The sequence below is a fragment of the Mus musculus genome, chromosome 16 (assembly GCF_000001635.26).
Source record: "Mus musculus strain C57BL/6J chromosome 16, GRCm38.p6 C57BL/6J".
In the NCBI taxonomy this organism is placed as follows: Eukaryota; Metazoa; Chordata; class Mammalia; order Rodentia; family Muridae; genus Mus; species Mus musculus.
Window position 1 is genome coordinate 41,390,633 of NC_000082.6, and position 20,597 is coordinate 41,411,229.

The 20,597-nt window shown below is 37.7% G+C and overlaps 1 protein-coding gene across 5 annotated transcripts in view; it reads left to right on the forward strand.

Moving 5' to 3' along the window:
- The window catches only part of Lsamp (limbic system-associated membrane protein), a 2,197,426-nt gene that overhangs the window by 1,406,379 nt on the left and 770,450 nt on the right, over positions 1-20,597 (forward strand). The window contains exon 1 of one of the 5 annotated variants that reach the window (XM_006522201.4): positions 15,312-15,378. The exons of the other annotated variants lie outside the window; for them this stretch is intronic. Within the exon in view, the coding sequence (XP_006522264.2) occupies positions 15,327-15,378 (52 nt within the window). The 5' untranslated portion in view covers positions 15,312-15,326. Of the gene's footprint in view, positions 1-15,311; positions 15,379-20,597 lie in introns of those variants that run through there. 5 annotated transcript variants of the gene reach the window in all.

Sequence of the window (20,597 nt, forward strand, 5' to 3'; positions counted from 1 at the left end):
ACAACTCAGGGGAATGTAGGGCTCCATTGTGGCATGGCAGCGGTCTAAGCCTGAGTGAAAGTGTATGCACCCCTTTTAAGGGTACTTTGTGTCTGTGTATATGTGTTCATATGGGTACATACTCCTAAGGGTATAAGTCCGTGTGTTCACACATGCAGAGATAAAGGACAACTTCAGTTATGCATAATTCCTTGAGCATTTCCAGGTTTGATTGTTTGTTGTTTGTTTTGAGACAAGCTGTGTGATCTATAATTCACCAGGCTGGCTGGAGGGTGAGCCTCAAGGATCCACCTGTCCTACCTCCCCAGTGTTCGGATTAAAGAGTGCCACCATGCCCACTTCCTTTTAATGATTTCTAAGGGATGAATCCAGGTGCTTGTGCTTGTAAGCAAGCTTGTTACCAACTGAGATATCTCCCTAAGCCCACAGGGTTATTTTTAATAGGGTTGGCTGTTCATTATAAGACAGGTTTAGGGCAGACAGCAATATATATATGGTGGCGCACATATTTATGAAGTTATAGGAAAAGACTTTATGGAGAGGAGACTAAAAATAAAATTCATAAAGGATGTCCTAGGCAGACTCCTGGTATGACAAAGGAAGCCACTGTGGCTGGGACAGAAAGGAAAGCTGGTATGAGATGGGGTCTCTTAGTAATACATTGAAACAACCCATGGAAGCAAGGAAAAGAATGTCAGATGCTGTTTAAAAGTCTCTGCACATATTGACCTCATTATGGAACTGATGTGATCTACTTCACTCTCTTTATTTTCTCCAGTATAACTTATAAATAATAAATAATAAAGTGTACTAGTCTTAAGTAAGCCACTCTAAAGTGCTTTGCCAATTAAATATTTATTTACACCCATGGAACAACCAGGCACAAGTACAAATGTGCCCTTCTGTCACACCATGGGATTTTTCAAACATTTTTTTTCTTTTCATATCACCATTTGTCCACTTCATGGATGCTATATAAATTGCACTGTTTACTACTTTATCTGCTTTTGTGAGTCTGACATGTGTTTCTCAATATATATTAATGAGAGTCATCTTTCTTCCATAAATTATTGGTTATTTTTTTATTATTGTGTTGCATTTTTTTTGAGTTGTTCATCTATTCATTTCCTTATTGGATATTAGGTTATTTACAATTGGGGATGATGTGAAAAGTTTTGTTTTATGTCTTTATTTTAATGTAAACTATACATTGTTTCTCTCCTCATTCTTTCTCAAGCTAATGACTTCTTTTAGGAAAATATTACTGTTATACATGCATATAAATGCATAAACATATAAATACAATATGGTGAATCTATTCAGTCTTCTTGTGTGTATGTTTTCTGGGCTGATCATTTTGAGGCTAACCCCCCCCCTCTCTCTCTCCTTCTATGTTAACATGAATATTGGTGTTGTGATTGTTTAAGTAGCCATATTGTTGAGTTTTCATGTGTGTACATTATCTCACATTTCTAAAGACACCATCATTCAGCTGACTTCCTGATCTCATGGCTCATAACATCTTTCCATGCACTCTTCTCCGCTGTCTCCTGAGGGGTAGGTGTAGGTGTAGGGATTGTGTTGTAGGATAGCTGGGGCTGAGCATACCTCAATCCATGTTCTCTGTATTTTGGCTACTTGCGGCTTTCTGTGATGGTCTCGATCTTCTGCAAAGAGAAGCTGGTTTGACAAAGGTACATTTGTACATGGATATAGGGATAAGTACTTAGAATTCAGCTAAGTACACTTTTACTGGTATACTTTCACTACGTATACATTATGCTGGTATGGTAATGTGATACTGGAAGGTCATAGTCTATGATTCATAACCTCACTAGCCACAGGGAGTTGGCTGTTTTTAATACTGCCAGGAATAATTTCCCTGCTGTTATGTGAGCTCCCCTAAACAGCAACTTGAAAGGAGGTTTCTCAAGCCTGGTACCGGGTGTTTTATCCAATTAGTCTATGGTTCATTGAGAGAGCATTACCACTCTGAGTAGCATAACGTTATTTAAACCATGTACATGTGTGCACATTTACATGTGTATGCTTTGTATGTACTTTTAGGTACACATGAAATAATATGATACTTTATGATATTTTCAAACATACTTAGTGTTACGCATCCCTTCCCCTTGCTCTCCTTCTGTACTGATCTTCTTGCCCTCTTCTTGTTAAACCCAACCTGCGCATGCTTCCCTTTTTTCTATTTCTCCTTAATAACACTTTTAACCTATCAGGACTCTCACACTCACTCATGCCCCACCATGCTTCTTTTGTCTGTCTGTACTGGTTCCTGCATTTACTCCAAGCTATGAATTTTGAGTACATTTTTGGTGTAATTTTGAACATTTTGAGTACAGTTAATATCTCCATGTTTTAGAAGTGTTAGTCATACAATCTCTGTATGTGTGTAGTACAAATCCTTTTGTAAATGCATAGCTTACTCAATTTCTTCTCTTTATTTGTTGTTAAAAAACTGTAAAGATTTAATTTAACAGCATTTTAATACATTTTACCATTTGTTAAGTAAAGATTAAGACACATTTCATACTAACGATATGAATATGCTTGTATACTTTCACATAAATAAAAGGAAAAAATGTTCTCTTCTTTTTTTAAAACCAGTCATGTTTGGCTCTATCCTAGGTGTCTGAGCTACTCCTAAACCCTTGAGGCAGTTGTCAGGCATGGGTTCCCCCTCATAGCATGGATCTTAAGTTAGACCACTCATTGTTTGGCCACAAGTTCTGCATCACTGTTACCCCAGCACTTCTTACAGGCAGGATAAATAGTAAGTTGAAAATTATTTAACTGGGTTGGTGTCCTAGTTTCTCTACTGAAAGTCTGGCCTTGTTACACAACGTGGCCCATTCAGGTTCCTTGTTCTCCATTACTATGAGTTTTCACTAGGTTCACCCTCATAGATTACTGGAATTTTTTATTGTAATATGTTTATACCATGTCCTCTAAATGCCCCACAGTTCCAGCTTTCTCTCCCTGTACTCTCTCCCTCCATCTCTGCTGACCTGTTCCCTCCTGTTCCTATCCCCATCTACCCTCAGTCCACCCACAAAATCTATTCTATTTCCCCTTCCCATATATATATCCCACTGTATCAGTACCCAATTCAATACTCAAATTGATTTCAACAGCGGCAGTGACATTCATTCCTACTCACCCCAGTGTTCTGGGTTCCCAAATGAAATACACATACCCACATGCACACACACACACACACACACACACACACACACACACACACACACACACACACAGACTTAATAGTTTACACAAACACAGCCTTTATATTTCGATTTGCCTAAAACACCTCCATGGCTAAACCACTCACTCCCTAACCTCCATGTTGCTAGTCTACCTCCCTCTGATATTCCCAATTTATTACTTACTAAATTCTACATTTTATCTTTGCTGTCCCAAACCAGTCAGGCAGACCCCTTGGGGCCGCTCTCCCCCAGCTCCTACATGGAGGTTATGTTCTCTTTCCTGCACCTTCTCAGTAGTGTCATCTGTCTTCCTTTTTCCAGCATGGCAGATCTTTTTCTCTTTTCCCTCTGTCCCTAGCTCTGGACTCCCACCTCTGCCTGCCCTGCCTAGCTGCTGGCTGTCAGCATCTTTATTTACCAAAATGGGTACAGAGTCCCTGGGTGTTTTAAGTGTAGACACTCGTGTGAGCAATTTTGAGGATCTAAATTAACACAAACATAAGCAGCATTAGACCGAACCCCCTAAACCCCACCCTTGACTCCTTTTTTTTTTCCCCAATGGAGTATTTTTTTTTCCATTTTTTATTAGGTATTTAGCTTATTTACATTTCCAATGCTATACCAAAAGTCCCCCATACCCACCCACCCCCACTCCCCTACCCACCCACTCCCACTTTTTGGCGCTGGCGTTCCCCTGTACTGGGGCATATAAAGTTTGCAAGTCCAATGGGCCTCTCTTTCCAGTGATGGCCGACTAGGCCATCTTTTGATAAATATGCAGCTAGAGTCAAGAGCTCCGGGGTACTGGTTAGTTCATAATGTTGTTCCACCTATAGGGTTGCAGATCCCTTTAGCTCCTTTGCTACTTTCTCTAGCTCCTCCATTGGGAGCCCTGTGATCCATCCATTAGCTGACTGTGAGCATCCACTTCTGTGTTTGCTAGGCCCCGGCATAGTCTCACAAAAGACAGCTACATCTGGGTCCTTTCAATAAAATCTTGCTAGTGTATGCAATGGTGTCAGCATTTGGATGCTGATTATGGGGTGGATCCCTGGATATGGCAGTCTCTACATGGTCCATCCTTTCATCTCAGCTCCAAACTTTGTCTCTGTAACTCCTTCCATGGGTGTTTTGTTCCCAATTCTAAGGAGGGGCGTAGTGTCCAAATTCCAGCCCAGACTACTATACCCAGCCAAACTCTCAATTACCATAGATGGAGAAACCAAAGTATTCCACAACAAAACTAAATTCACCCATTATCTCTCCACGAATCCAGCCCTTCAAAGGATAATAACAGAAAAAAACCAATACAAGGACGGGAACCACGCCCTAGAAAAAACAAGAAGATAATCCCTCAACAAAACTAAAAGAAGACAGCCACAAGAACAGAATGCCAACTTTAACAACAAAAATAACAGGAAGCAACAATTACTTTTCCTTAATATCTCTTAATATCAATGGTCTCAACTCCCCAATAAAAAGACATAGACTAACAGACTGGCTACACAAACAGGACCCAACATTCTGCTGCTTACAGGAAACCCATCTCAGGGAAAAAGACAGACACTACCTCAGAGTGAAAGGCTGGAAAACAATTTTCCAAGCAAATGGCCTGAAGAAACAAGCTGGAGTAGCCATTTTAATATCGGATAAAATCGACTTCCAACCCAAAGTTATCAAAAAAGACAAGGTGGGACACTTCATACTCATCAAAGGTAAAATCCTCCAAGAGGAACTCACAATTCTGAATATCTACGCTCTAAATGCAAGGGCAGCCACATTCATTAAAGAAACTTTAGTAAAGCTCAAAGCACACGTTGCACTTCACACAATAATAGTGGGAGACTTCAACACACCACTTTCATCAATGGACAGATCGTGGAAACAGAAACTAAACAGGGACACAGTGAAACTAACAGAAGTTATGAAACAAATGGACCTGACAGATATCTACAGAACATTTTATCCTAAAACAAAAGGATATACCTTCTTCTCAGCACCTCACGGGACCTTCTCCAAAATTGACCATATAATTGGTCACAAAACAGGCCTCAACAGATACAAAAATATTGAAATTGTCCCATGTATCCTATCAGACCACCATGGCCTAAGACTGATCTTCAATAACAACATAAATAATGGAAAGCCAACATTCACATGGAAACTGAACAACACTCTTCTCAATGATACCTTGGTCAAGGAAGGAATAAAGAAAGAAATTAAAGACTTTTTAGAGTTTAATGAAAATGAAGCCACAATGTACCCAAACATATGGGACACAATGAAAGCATTTCTAAGAGGGAAACTCATAGCTCTGAGTGCCTCCAAGAAGAAACGGGAGAGAGCACATACTAGCAGCTTGACAACACATCTAAAAGCTCTAGAAAAAAAGGAAGCAAATTCACCCAAGAGGAGTAGACAGCAGGAAATAATCAAACTCGGGTGAAATCAACCAAGTGGAAACAAGAAGAATTATTCAAAGAATTAACCAAACGAGGAGTTGGTTCTTTGAGAAAATCAACAAGATAGATAAACCCTTAGCTAGACTCACTAAAGGGCACAGGGACAAAATCCTAATTAACAAAATCAGAAATGAAAAGGGAGACATAACAACAGACCCTTGACTTCTTGTTACTTAGCCTCTCTGGGTCTATGGGTTGATTGTAGCATGATTATCCTTTACATTGCAGCTAATATTCTCTAATAAACAAAAGCATACAATGTTTATCTCTCTGGGTTACCTCATTCAGAATGATATCTTCTAGTTCCCTCTATTTACCTGCAAATTTCATGACGTTATGTTTTTAACAGCTGAGTAATAATCCATTGTGTAAATGTAACAATTTTCTTTATCCATTCTTTAGTTGAGGGACATCTAGGTTGTTTTTAGTTAATGGCTATCCCAAATAAAGCTTCTATGAGCACACTTAAGCAAGTGTCCTTGTGGTAGGATGGTACATCATTTAGGAATATGTCCAGGAGCTGGGTCTTGAGGTAGATTGATTCTCAGTTTTCTGAGAAACCACCATATTGATTTCCCAAGTAGATGTACAAGTTTGCACTCCCACCAGCAACTCAGAGTGCTCCCCCTTACTCCACAGCCTCATTGCATTTCCCTGGTGTCTAAGGATGTAAAACAGTTCTATACGTGTTTCTCAGACATTTAAAATTCCTCTGTTGAGAATTTTCAGTTTAGATCTGTGACCCATTCTCTTTTTATATTAGATATTTTCTTTATTTACATTTCAAATGTTATTTCCTTTCCTAGTTCCCCCTCCAAAACCCCCTATCCTCCCACTCCCTCTGCTCACCAACCCACCCACTGCTGCTTCCTGACCCTGGCATTCCCCTATACTGGGGCATAGAACCTTCACAATACCAAGGGCCTCTCCTCCCATTGATGACCAACTAGGCCATCCTCTGCTATATATGCAGCTAGAACCATGAGTCCCACCATGTGTTTTCTTTTGTTGGTGGTTTAGTCTCAGTGAGCTCTGGAGGTACTGGTCAATTCATATTGTTGTTCCTCCTATGGGGCTGCAAACCCCTTCAGCTCCTTGAGTACTTTCTCTACCTCCTTCATTGGGGACCCTGTGCTCCATCCATTCTTTATTAGACTGTTGGTATCTAGTTTCTTGAGTTCTTAGCAGTCTATCAGATGGCGAGTTGGCAAAAATCTTTTTCCATTCTATAGGCTGATTTGTTCTATTGATAGTATCTCTGCCTTACAGAAGATTCTCAGTTTCATGAGGCCCCATTTATTAATAGCCTATCTTAGTGACTATGCTATCCATATTCTGTTTAGGAAGTCATCTCCTGTGACAAAGTGTTCAAGTCTATTCCCTGCTTTCTCCTCTATTAGTTTCAATGCATCTGGTTTTATGTTGAGATCTTTAATGCACTTGGACTTGTGCAGGGTGATAGATATCAATCTCTTTGCATTCTTCTACGTGCAGTCTCCTTATTCAATTGTATACTTTTGGCTTTATAGTAAAAAAAAAAAAATCAGGATCCATAGTGTGTGGAATTATATCTGGGTCTTCAATTAAGTTCATCAACCTGTCTGTTTTTATGTCAGTACCATGTGTTTTTTATTATGATTGCTTTGTAGTACAGCTTGAAATTTGGGGTGCAGATATGTCCAGAAGTTCTTTTATTGTACAGGATCTCTTTCACTATCATGTTTTTATTTGTTTGTTCGTTTGTTTTGTAAGAAGTTAAGTATTGTTATTCAAGGCCTGTAAAGAATTGTATAGGAATTTTGATGGCGATTGTGTTGAATCTGTTGATTGTTTTTGGCAAAATGAACATTTTTACTATATTAATCCTATCAGTCCAAGAGAAAGGGGGTATCGCCATCTTCTCTTATTTCCTTCAATTTCTTTCTTCAAAGAAATGAAGTTATTCTCATATATATCTTTCAGCCCCAAAATATTATTTGTGGCTATATTTGTTATTTCCTTAATTTCTTTCTCAATCTACTTGTCATTTGTATACAGGAGGACTACTGATTTTTTCACTGCTGTTAAGTGTTTTTCAGAGTTGATCAATGTTAATTTTATAATCACCAAATATGAAATTCTTTTACACAAATATGCAAACAAAATGACAGAACCAAATATTTTATGATTATTTCACTAACTCAAATAGCAAACTCTAGAATCAAATGTTATAATATGGTATAATTTGCATCTTTGGTATTCAGATGCTTATAAATGACGATGGTATAAAATATTAAAACTTGTTTTCTGTAAGTACGTCCAGTTTCAATAAAAGCACAAATATCTATGTGCCACAATTCATATCATAATACATTCTGGGTCCTGAGAGAAGACAGTGTTTTCAGGTACTCCTTGGTGTGACCATTCAAAGTTGCTTGCTTTCCATTCATAGCTGAAGCTACAGTGAAATCAGATCAATGTCATACTACACAAGCGAGCACTGCCAGGAACACTCTGGAACTGTGGAATTAGAATTGAATTAATATTGCTGCAATTCTACCTTCTCTTAAGTACCTATCTCTTGCCGTCTGGTCACTCTTTCTCTATCCTTTCCTCCCTATCTTTGTTTGATTGCTTTGAATAGACACCATGAACATGACAACTGATATAAAACAAAGCACTTAATTAGGAATCTGCTTTTAGTTTCAGAGTCTAGCCCATAATTATCATGGTGGATGATGTACCATGGCATTCTCCAGACATGGTACTGAAGCAGTAGCGTAGAATTATACATACTGATCCACAGGAAGCAGAAGGAGAGACTTGCTTCATCTGACATGAGTTTCTATACCCTCCAAGCGTGACATGAGCTTCTATACCCTCCAAACCTAACTGTAACTGCAGAGATACTTTTCCATATCCTTCTAAACCTTTCAATGAATTGCACTCTCTGGTGACTAAGCATTCAAATATACGAGCTTATGTGGCTATTCATATTCAACCACCACTTTCTCCTTTCCTTTCTTCCCTGACTTGTTAAGATAGTGTCTTGTTGTAAGCAAGTATACTTGCTTTGTACAAAACCCATTTTAACATTTTTATTCATTTTAGGTAAATATTTTATTATATTTAATATATTTCTATAAGTTGCAAAATTATTTTCTACTTTTTATTGAGTTTTTATAATATTATCTTTTCATTAGCATTGGAAAAATTTTTAGTGCACATGTGTGAGAGAGTGTGTGTGTATGTGTGTGTGTGTGTGTGTGTTTAGATGTGTGTAAGTCATCATTTATCTGTGTGCACATGGATTTGCAGGTACATATGTTCTTATATAGATGAGCACATGGATATCCAGTACCACAAAGCACTCCATCTACCTTTTCTTTTGAGAGAGCATCTCTCACTGACCTAGATCTTACTGAGTATACTAGGTTTTTGGGCCAGTAAATCCAAAGATTCTGCTGGTATTCACATAGATAGGTTTATTTGTTGAACAGCTCACTGACTGAGCTACTCCTCGGCTCCCAAGTTTCTGATATTAAAATAATTTTATATTAGTGTAACACTGTAAATTTGGTTCTTCATAGAGATTTACAGGTTAAAAACATGTTGGCTTTCCTATTGCATTGACTTAGTATTTGGTTAAACAACAGGGGACTCCATACACATTGACTATCAGAAAGATTAGTGGTTGTAGTACTGACAACATAGTACTGCAGGGATACCAAGGGAAGAAAATAGACATAATGGCTATTGAAATTATTCAAATGATTGTTTCAGGAAAGATTTCGGCAAAATCTTATTTTGAGCACTTGAAGGGGAGTCAAGATGAAGGATGATGATCAAGAATTGTTGAAGGCTCCAGGTTTTCTACCTGTGCTGAGAGATGAGGCTTCTTTTTGGTGAAATGTTGAAAATTGTGCATATAAAATTGAGGAGGAAAATATGAAAATATGAAATAAGACCATACAATGATATATAATATATATAACTGTTTATATCATATGTAATATATTATATATGTAACATGAAGTTATCAATACATTTAGAGACAAATAAAAATGTATATAACTAATGTACATAAATTGAAGTTCAAATTTTTGTGTCTCCTTTGTTTTACAGTTGTTTTTTTGTTTATAAATTTAATATCCAAATTTTCATTTAAAATATTACAAAGAAATAAGTATATTTTTCTTTTCTTTTTTACTATACAAAGGCAAACTCACTTTTAGAAGATATCTTTATTTATATATTTTATGTGTATGAATGCTTTGTCTGTATGTATGCCTGGACACCAGAAGAGGGCATGAAATCCTTTTATAGACAGTTGTGAGCTGCCATTTGAATGCTAAGAGTTAACTTCAAGACTTCTGGAAGAGCAGCCAATGCTCTTAACCACTAACCCATCTCTTCAGCCCCATATTTTCCTTTTTAAAGTTCAAATTCTGTTTTTTGAGACTTTTATAGATTAGAACTTTATGAAATTAATGTTTAAAGATAGATAGAAATAATATAATAGATTATATTAATTATATGCAAATATTTGCCCGTAACAGTAGGTTTATTGAAAATGTAGACAGTATGCTTTAAAAAAATCTATTCTCAAAGAATCTCAGAGTCTTTTTTGATTGGAATATAACTCCTCTTTAATTTAGGGAGCAGAATTTGGGCTGGGGCATCAGCTCTATAGCAGGGAAGGAAATACACTATCTTCAGGGAAGCCTGCTCTTTTCAAAGCTCATTCACATTCCAAATTAAGTTGTTTTGCCTTTTCTCAGGTTTCCTTTGAATCCTTTTCGAAGCTATAATCTGTAGACAACTGTTCACCCACGTACCTGTGGTTAGGGCATTGTGAGGCACTTTTCCCTTTATTCTATATTAAATGCAAAAATTACTTTAATGCAGCAGTGAAGTAAAAAGTGCTATGGGCGCTCTGAAAAAAATAAGAGCTGGGAATTTCTAAGTTAATGATCCTGCAGGAGGAAAATCTTTGCTTCGTTGTCTATTCTGCTCATATCAAAATGTGCATTTGACATAAAGCTGAACGATAAATAAGATAAGCCTCTTTTGTCCTACTACATATCATAAAAGAATAGAAAAATATGTCCATGGTAAGTTGCATTTGTATTCTTTCTCCAGCTTTCTTTGCATATCTCTCTGCAAAGGAAGTTCTGGATGAGAGGAAAGGGGGTTGGGTGTGTACTCAGACTTACCATACAGTTGAGTATGTGTGTTTCCCATAAGAGAAACTATGGACATTGCTTTTCATTTTAAAAGTTTAATTATAAAAGGATCTATCCTTTAATGAAAAATAATGTTCATCCTTCATTGATAGAATACTAATAAATTCTGATGAGATCCAAACTCTGAGAAGTTACATCAGATATTTTGCGTCTTTGGATACAATAAACAAGAAAGATATTAATAAAAAATAATATAAGATTAAGTGCCTGATGCTTAGTATATATGCACAATGATAAGTGATATAACCACATTTTGTGATAAATTTGTAACAATTCCTCCAGTTACTGATAGCAACAGTATACCATAAGATGCCAACCAGAGATATAAAAATACAATGGGAGAACCATCAATTTTTAAAAGGTACAAAGGACACAGCAACTAAACCTTAGACACTAATTAACTTTTGCTACATATCAAACCACGTGGAAATTGGTGGTTTTCAGCAGCTCCTTAATTTCTATCATTGTTTGTGCCTGGCTGAGTCACTAGTTGGCTGGTACAGGCTGCTTTTGTAGTGTCTCACACATGATTGCTCAGGTGATAGTTTTTCTGCACCTGAAAATCAGGATGGTATCTAATTAGTAGCCCAGGATGCTTCTCCATTCTCAGTTAAATCGTTGCATTATTCCAACTTGGGCTAACAAGCACAGAGCTCTTCAAATGCTAAGGGTATCAGGGGCTGGCAAGATGAAACAGTCATTAAAAGGCTTGCTGCAAGCATGAAGACCTGAAGTTGATCCCCAGAACACATGTAAAAATGTCAAGTTCAGTGGTGCACTTGTAATAGCAGCAGGGGGAAGAGAGAAATATTCAGTTCCCTAGAGCTTGCTAGTTACCCACTCATGAGTTCCAAGCCAGTGAGAGACCTTGTCTCACAGACAAGGTGGATGGATGTCTGCTGAAGAACATTATCCATGCATGTTCTACAGCTTTTGTGTTCACTGGGACACACATGAATGAGCATGTGCACTACACATATACACAAGGAAAAGACTCCAGTATAAAATGTATGTGTAGTCCTATTGTAAAACTCCTGTACAATTCCCTGGCTTTGGCATGCCTGATGTTATCCCAGTAGCAAGTAGAAACGTGGATGACACATTTCAAAACCAGAGGAAATAGAGATTTGCTTTGCAATGCAGTGTGGACATAAGGGTAGACAAGATTTTGGTCATTTTACTTCTCTAACACAATGAAGTGATGTTCAGCATCAATGGAATAAAGTTAATGGTGGGAAGAAAAGGAAGCACGTTATTGGGTGTCCTTGAGTGAGTCGCTGAGGAGTTTCCCTAGGGAAAGAAGGCATGGCTACATCACCATGTTAGCTATATTATTAATCTAAAGACTGAGTCATAGATCATTGGGCAAAGAAGGCATCCTAGAGAAGCATTTAACGTTTTAGAAAGCAGCTGCCCCTGTCTGGCACCCAGCATCTGCTCACCAACTCTTCCTGTGCTTTTATCTTACTATGAATCCAGACAGGAGGCATGGAGCATGGTACAAATGTGAAGAATAATGCCAAACATGAAAGGAATTTACCATTAGTCAGAAGCAAGTGTTTGATTACAGATGGATTTGAGGTTTAGCGGAAATAAATAAAAGGAAATAAAGGAGACTCAAAAATTCAGTCTTTCATAATGGGAGAGCAGTTAGTTACATATCAAAAGGCAAAGAGAGTGAAAGAAGAAATAGCTCTTGGCTAAGGTAATGTTTGAGCATATTAAATCTGAATAGAATGCAGCATATCCCATTAATTATGTTAGGGTAGCATTGGAAGTATGTAGGTTTGGAAATATATATATATATATATATATATATATATATATATATATATACATATTTGTCTGTGTGTCTGTGTAATATTCTCATATATATATAACTTATATCAGATATTTTCAAATATATTCTACTTACAAATGATTAGCAATACAAATAATCAATTTTCTGAGAGATAAGTACAGAACAGACATGTCAGCCTTGAAGATCATTGGAGAAACCAAAGAAAAAGTTCACCACAAAAAGATAAACACAGAGCAGTCTGGTAGGTGATCCAGGTATCAGGAGACAGCAGGGAGAGAGATTCATATCATGTGAGAAAGAATGGGCAACTTCAAAGTACTTTCTTGGGTTTTATTTAAATCAAGAGCAATTGAAATGAAACATGGAATTGTGATGCTTCATAGGAAGGAGACAAATGAGGCAGGCCTAAGGTTGTGAGCCATGCTGAGCTGCAGCCTGTAAAGATGATTAAAATAACAGTAACAATTGGAATAGGAAGGATTGACATTGAAAAATTCCAGTTGCCAGATCACCTGAGTCAAGGGGAAGGGTCATCCATGGAGCACTCTGTAGCTCAGCTCCATGGTAGCTCTCAGCATTGCCCCTTTGGAAGCAAATTAATCAAACATTTGAAAACGAAGATGAAAACAAAATCCCCTGACTCAAGCCACTATAGACAGAGTAAACATTTGTTTCCTTCACTGTGGACACATTTTCTGCTTTTTGACATGGTTTGTTATATTTCTTAGTGATAAGTGTGTGCCCTATGTCTACTCAAGTGACCATTTGTTGGGTATGAAACACAATAGAATGCCAAGATTCACTGTATCTTTATGATCACCATGAAAAAGGGTTCCTAGAGCTACACAGCACAAAATGTGTCAGACCTGCCATGGCAGCAGAAAGGAGTCATGTCTGAATTATTTACTCCAGTATACATGAAGAGTGAATGGATTATAATAGCCAAACCATGAGGAAAGCTCCAAGTAGTTATATTATAGAAAGATGGGGCAGAGGTAATCAGCGACTAGACTTATCCAATTTTTAAAAACAATATTAGTCAAACAAATTCTCATAAAAGGGGAATAGGTTAAAATACAGAAGATGAGAATTTGAATAAATCAAATATATGGTCTCCAAATGTCAGATTAAATAGTTGAAATATCATCATGTAATGTATAGAATGACAAAAACAGTAAAATGTTCAGGAGAAATTAGAGAGTGCAGAGTAGACAATAGGAGAGGTCTCCTGCCAAAACAATTACTTTTATTTTCTATCTTAAGAATTACATATACATTTAAAGGAGTACAAATCCATGTGATCACAAAAAATAATCCTGAGATGCACTCTTCAGATTTATTTTACAACTTATTTATACATTATTACAGACACTTTGTGAATAGATTACTGTTCATATGAATCTCGAGTTTTCATTCCTATAAGAAATGTGGTATGTACATTATGTAAAAGTCACGTTATTTAAAGAGATTTTACAGTGACCAATGGCAAGCATTTTGATTGTGTTCTTACATGAAATTAAATGGTGTAAGTTAGGACTGTCATAATTGTGTTGGCTTGCTTAATTGCAGAAGCTGAATTGTCACTGAATTGATGTGAACAAATCAATGGTTAATCAGTTTAAACAGCAATCATTACTAAATGTACTTATGGGAAGTTAATTACTGTATAGTAGTGCCATGTCAAGTGTGAAAAAGCATTAAAATATACTAGGATGTGTCAACAGGCAATGTCAGAAAGTGCAATGGACTATGAACCCATTAAACTTGTGTATTTTAAAGCACTTTACTTGAACAAAAGCATCAGATCTCAGCGATAACCTGCAAAATTTGCAAATTACTAATTTTGCACTTCCCAGCAAGCCACGGCATGTTCCTGGCCTGATTGACTGCATCCAATTCAACTTGTCTCAACTGTAGCTGTTGTTTAGCAGATTCGAAATCTCTTGTCTGAAATTCTCATGTTTTGGGTAGGTGGTAAGAATTGCATTGTCTTTTTAAGCAACTCTATCTAGAATTTTCACATTGACTTGGAGTAATTTATACTTTAAGATCCATCTTTGTTTGCCAATATAGAACTTAGCTCTCACCTCAGAGAGAAGGGATCAGTTACTCTACCTATTTATGAGTGACCCAAGTATATAGATTCAGGATGCCCTATTCTTAAGTGTTCTACTTGCTAATCACAAGAATATTAAGTGTCACAAGGAAGTGTTCAAAATAGGAACTCACAATCTGAAATCTAAATATAGACTCAGATAATTTCACTTTGGCTGTGTAGCATCTCTCCGCAATCACAACGAACTAATCTGTCAATTGTGCATGTAGGTGATGCTTTTTCTTTTTCTGGGAACCCCAGTTCACAGTTTATTGAACCAATGTCTTGGAAAACAGAGGCATCATACCAGAAACAGCGAAAGGCAAATTGCAATGCACCGTTCCAAAACTCTAGCTTTCTCCACTGTCAGGAACAGCCTGGGCTGATTTAGAAGCTGAAGCAGGGTCTCTGACAAGCATGAGGGGGAGAAGGGGGCCTTTATAGAACTTGGAGCAATGAAAGGAGAAAGATTTACTGCAAAATTCTGAACTCCTTTCAGAATCGGAGACCACAAAGATGCTGATGGCAGCAAGTGAACATCTGTTGACAGGGATCTCCACAGCACTCGGTAATTTGCTTGCCCTGTGTGTGTTGAAGTCAGTACTATCCATTCCCCTCTCTGTGCCTCAGATACCTGCCATACTGGTAAATACACACTCCCATGCATACATGCTCTTTCCTTTTACACAATAAAATAAAGACTGTTGCTTCCCTCCTTCCCCTACTATTCCTCTCCCCAAATGTTCTGTAGAATTTTTACTGCAAACTCCATTTCAAAATCTAGTTCATCCGTGATTAGGGAAAATTCTTCTGCTATTAAATGCTACCCATTTTCTCATATTTTGAATCACAGGTTAAGGGGGAGAGGAGAGCAATCTGTGTCTCACAGGCATTTTTCTTTCCTTTCTGACAGTCTCTGGGTCTTATTGACAAGAACGCTTGGGGCTTGAGGGCTTTTCTTTTGCATCTGTTCCTTTCACAGATCTGAAATCTCTATATATTTTAAACTTAATTAAAGTCGTGCTTGAAAATGGGAGGGGACTTGTAGAAAAGATATTGTTCTAGTTTGCTTTTTTATAAACACCATGGGGGGGGGGGGAAGGCAATGTGGAGAGGAAGGCAGGGGAGGGTGTAGGGAACTTTTGGGATAGCATTTGAAATGTAAAGAAAATATCTAATAAAAAATAAAATAAAAATAAAATAAAATCTTATTAAACAAATTACAGGTACAAGTGAGACCAAGCCAAGAATCAAGACAAGAGCTTTAAGTAGAGACCATGGAGAATTATTTCCTAGTGGCTTGCTCCAAGGCTTACCTTGAAGCAAGGCCTACATTTCTTATATGCACCATCTCCACCTGAGATAACAACACACACTCTGGGTCTTTATTCCTTCCTACATCAATTGTCTCCTACTGACAGGCCCATGAACCAGCCTGATCTAGTTGAGCTTCCTCTCTCCGAGTGTACAAAGTTGACAATTAAGGTTAGCCATCACATGGAAGAAGAATTCATTTGGTGGTGGGGTATGGAGGGATAGAAAATTAACTAGGAAGCAATAGAAGCTACAGTCCATTGGCGACCTAGAGAAGGAGAATGAAATAAAATGCAAAGACCAATGAGCTTTGCCCAAAAGCTGTAAGATAGAAACTGATCGATAGAGATTTTCTGGTCCAGAGACTAGACTATAGGTGCTTTTGACCCACAAGTAGTCCCTAAAGGCAAAGAATAGCCTCTTGATATGTTGGTTGTTGTTCAGTTTTATCTAGGAGCAGTTTGTCCTTCCTAGTTAGGGCTCAGTAGGATCATGGGAAGACACATGGTGTGATTAAAGATGGTCATTTGTCAGAATTAAACACTGAGAGCCTCCTTTAAAATTCAACTTTATACCATTTCCTCCTTATACTCAAGTCTTTGAGTAAAGAGACATTTCATGTCCTTATGGTCACTACACTTAAGAAGATAGCTTATCATACAATTTCTGATTGGCTGTAACCTTGATCAAGATTCAAGCTTACAGTAACACCCACAGAAACCATGCCATGTCAGTCAATTTTTCTAACAAGTGAATGAAGGTGTGGAGAGAGAGAGAGTAGTCAGGCCAGTCTATCAGGAGATCTAGGCTTGAGTCTCAGGGTTACTAACTAACACACAAGTGATAATTTTTCACACCAATACAATTGCCTTCATTAGTTTTAGCAAATAATACTTGTGTGAGTAGTATTGTTGAAATACAGGATTAGACATGTGATGGAACAAAGAAAACCCTTCTTTTAAGTTCAAAGTATGCTCTAGAAATGGCAAGGTAATTATATGTGATAATTCTTTCAATATTTGAAACACAGAAAAGCTGAACCAGCTGGATATTGAAAGCCATTGATGAACATGCTCTAAATTATCCATATTCACTCTCAGTTAACCCAAGATGAAATGTTTGCCTCTTCCCTCCACTTTCGTGAAGATCTGGATGCTGTAGTTTGCCTATTTCATAAGAAAAGTCTCATCTAAAGGAAAAAAGTCAGACTTTTAATTTTCAGTCTTGCTGGAATCAGCCTCTGCTGAAATGAGCTACTACTGTCTCTCAGACCCAAAGTAGAGCATGAAATCCATACAGGCTCATTAAAATCCTAGACTTCTCCAGGCCATCTGTAATCATGACAAGCAGCAATCAATGTGATTGCCGTGTATAGCCCGCATTGTCATACATCAACACAACACACGCATGCCCTAGCGTGGCTTTGGAGATGTCGGAAACGTTTGGGGGATTGTTTTGAACTCTAGCATTTCAGAACAGACCTTGCTTTCAATTACACAATGTAATTGAAATGGGCGATGCTCAAGGCACCCGAGGAGAAACTAGTGATGTCATCTACCCACTTTGTGAGCCTGTTGGGTTTTAGCAGCCCAACCCTCTAGGTCCCCAATGTAATACACAAAGATACAGTTCTAACTCTCGGGATGATACATCCGCAAATGTTTCCTTTTGGGACACCTCTGAGGTTCACAATTACTCTGAATCAAGAAAGGAGTCAATCAGGCCTGAAGTAAGGGGCTTGCATTTCAAGTCGCCATTTAGTGAGAAGATACAGGGTTTCTTCGCTTGTCAAACTGCTGAAAACGGTTACTGTCAAATTCATCACCCCCCTCCCCACTCCTTCTCCTTTATTATATCGACACAAAGTTCAACCGAAACATCCCCTTGCCTGTAAAAGCACCGGGAAGCACAGGGTTACCTGTCGATTGTTTAAATTTCAAGCCAACACGTTTTTTTTTTTTTTTTTCAAGACTGGATCTTGAAGACGCCCCTAAATCTTCCCTCGTTTAGGATTAAAACTTAGAAGATGCTGCTCCCTGGGAGAAAAGAAAACTTGTCTACAGCTGTGTTTGGTGCCAGAGGACTTAATGACAGATTGCAGGCGCCACAGCCTCTTTAATTGAGTTTCAGCTTGTTTCACACATGGGAGTAAGTTGTCACTAGGGAATTATAAACGGACACATCGCCCTTCATGGCTCCGGAGGCCACTGAAGTGGAGGATGAGAAGACATTATTCATGGCGATTGTCCATGCTTTCTTCCAAGGGCTCACATGGCATGGCGAGAGACCTTGAAAGGGAGAAGAGTCCTCTTCTGGGCCTTGCCTGCCAAGAAGTGCTCATTTTTTCTAAACAGCGCCCTCTAATGTCCTCAGTAAGAATGTATCTTTCCTTTCTTAGAGCTAGGATTCTGTCTAGATTGTTGATTGATTTTTCAAGATCCTGTTGGTTAAGTTTTTTTTTTTTTTATTTTCTCATTAGACATTTTCTTTATTAACATTTCAAATTTTACCCCCTTTCCCCATTTCCGCTCTGAAAACCCCCTTATTCCATCCCCCCTCTCCCTGCTCACTAACCCACCCATTCCTGCTCCCCTCTCCTGGAATATTCTACACTGGGGCATCGAGCCTTTACAAGATCAATGTAAGTTTAAAACATTTTATTTTTTACTTGTGAAAAATAAATAATATAGAATTTTCTGCAATAACCATTTTAAATATAAATCCCAATTTTGCTAAGTATACTCACATTACTGGAGATCTCTAGAAATATTTCATTAAAACAAACAAACAAAAAAGTAACTGTGGCCTGCTAAGCAATAATTCTCTTTTCCTTTCCTCTGGACAATGGTAGACACCACCACAACATCTGTTTCTAGAAATTCGATGTTTTTTCTCACCCAAATAGAATCATATAGTTTTGTCTGTTGTATGATAAAATTGTTGAAAAACAGCTACACAAAACTAAGTACTAATTTTACAAAGTTTGAGTTATTGTACTCCAACGATTATACTTCTAACGATCGAGGTCAGCATGGTCTATATAATGAGTTCTACTACAGAAGGGCTACTAGCTACATGGGAGAGCATGTCAAACACACATACACACACAGACACACACACACAGACACACGCACATGCACACACAGGCATGCACACACATGTCTTAAGAAATAAGTTCATAAATGTTTTCCATATAGTAGATAAAATTGGTATTTGATGATTATGAAATTTTGAAATACATACTACAGAAAGATACACACATATAGATATATCACATTGACTGGGTTTTGTTCACATATTTTCTATCATACTTCTCATATCAGCAGATATTTTTTGCATTTTTCATGCATTTTACTTTCTGGAAACTAAGATTATATTTTAAACCTTTCTAATCCTATGTGGCTTCAATTTTCTATGCTTCATATATTCATTTAAAGTACCTTAAGACACATGCATGGCTCATTCTCATTCCTTTTTAGGTTAGACAATTATTGTGTGAAGATTTTCAGGACTACCACATTGTTTGACAGTTTTCAACACCCACATTGAATACCTGAATTCAAAAATCTCTCCCAAAACAATCATCTATAATTTAATTGAATATTCCCCTTGTACCTAGAATTTCTACTTAGGTTTTTCTAATTGAAGAATTGATGGTTTTGGGAACATATCAAATACTATTAGCATCGAAGCTCATCTCTAAAATAAGGAAAATGAAACCTGAAATTAGGAAGTGACTTGCCCAAGTTCAATGTCATTAGATGTACATTCTATGTTTCTTGTGATTCAATTACCTGTTCCCGTTTGAGTCCACAGAGGTGGGCGGTCCTTCATAGCTTGATGAGGCTTGGGAGGCTCTGCATCCCCTCTTGGTTAAGTGCTATTGGAAAATAACAATCCTTTCAATTACCCTGTCAAATCTACATGAAATTACTCCCCTAAGTGCCCGTCCTCCTATCTTCCTGAAGATTCGTGATGAGATACCTTAAATTTATTATTGCCCATAAATCCTCCTTAATATAATGTGACCCATGGGAAGCCGCTGCTTCTCTGACTACCTTGGAGGGGGATACATAATAGCTTCATTTTAGGAGGGACAGATACTTGATCCTTATTGTCTGTGCCTTGTCCTTCCTTTAAAACATGCTGATTCTCCTTTACTCATCCATGCATTCATTCCACAAGTGATCACAGATCTATTAGAGCATGTCAGCCACTTAATTTTACACAAGTGGTGAGTAGGACAGACTATAGCCTCTGCCTTTAATCCTCTGCCTTTAGAACTACCCAAGCCAACTATTAATTGTCTCTGCCACCTGTATTGTTTTTTAAGGGCTATCAATGGATACTTCGATGTTAAAGTAGCTTTAAGGGTAGAGGTTGCTTGTTATGATATTTGTTATTTGTTCTATATGTGGTGGTAGTATCTCCACAGTATCAGTGTTGTGGGGTTTGAGGATCAAGTGGTATACA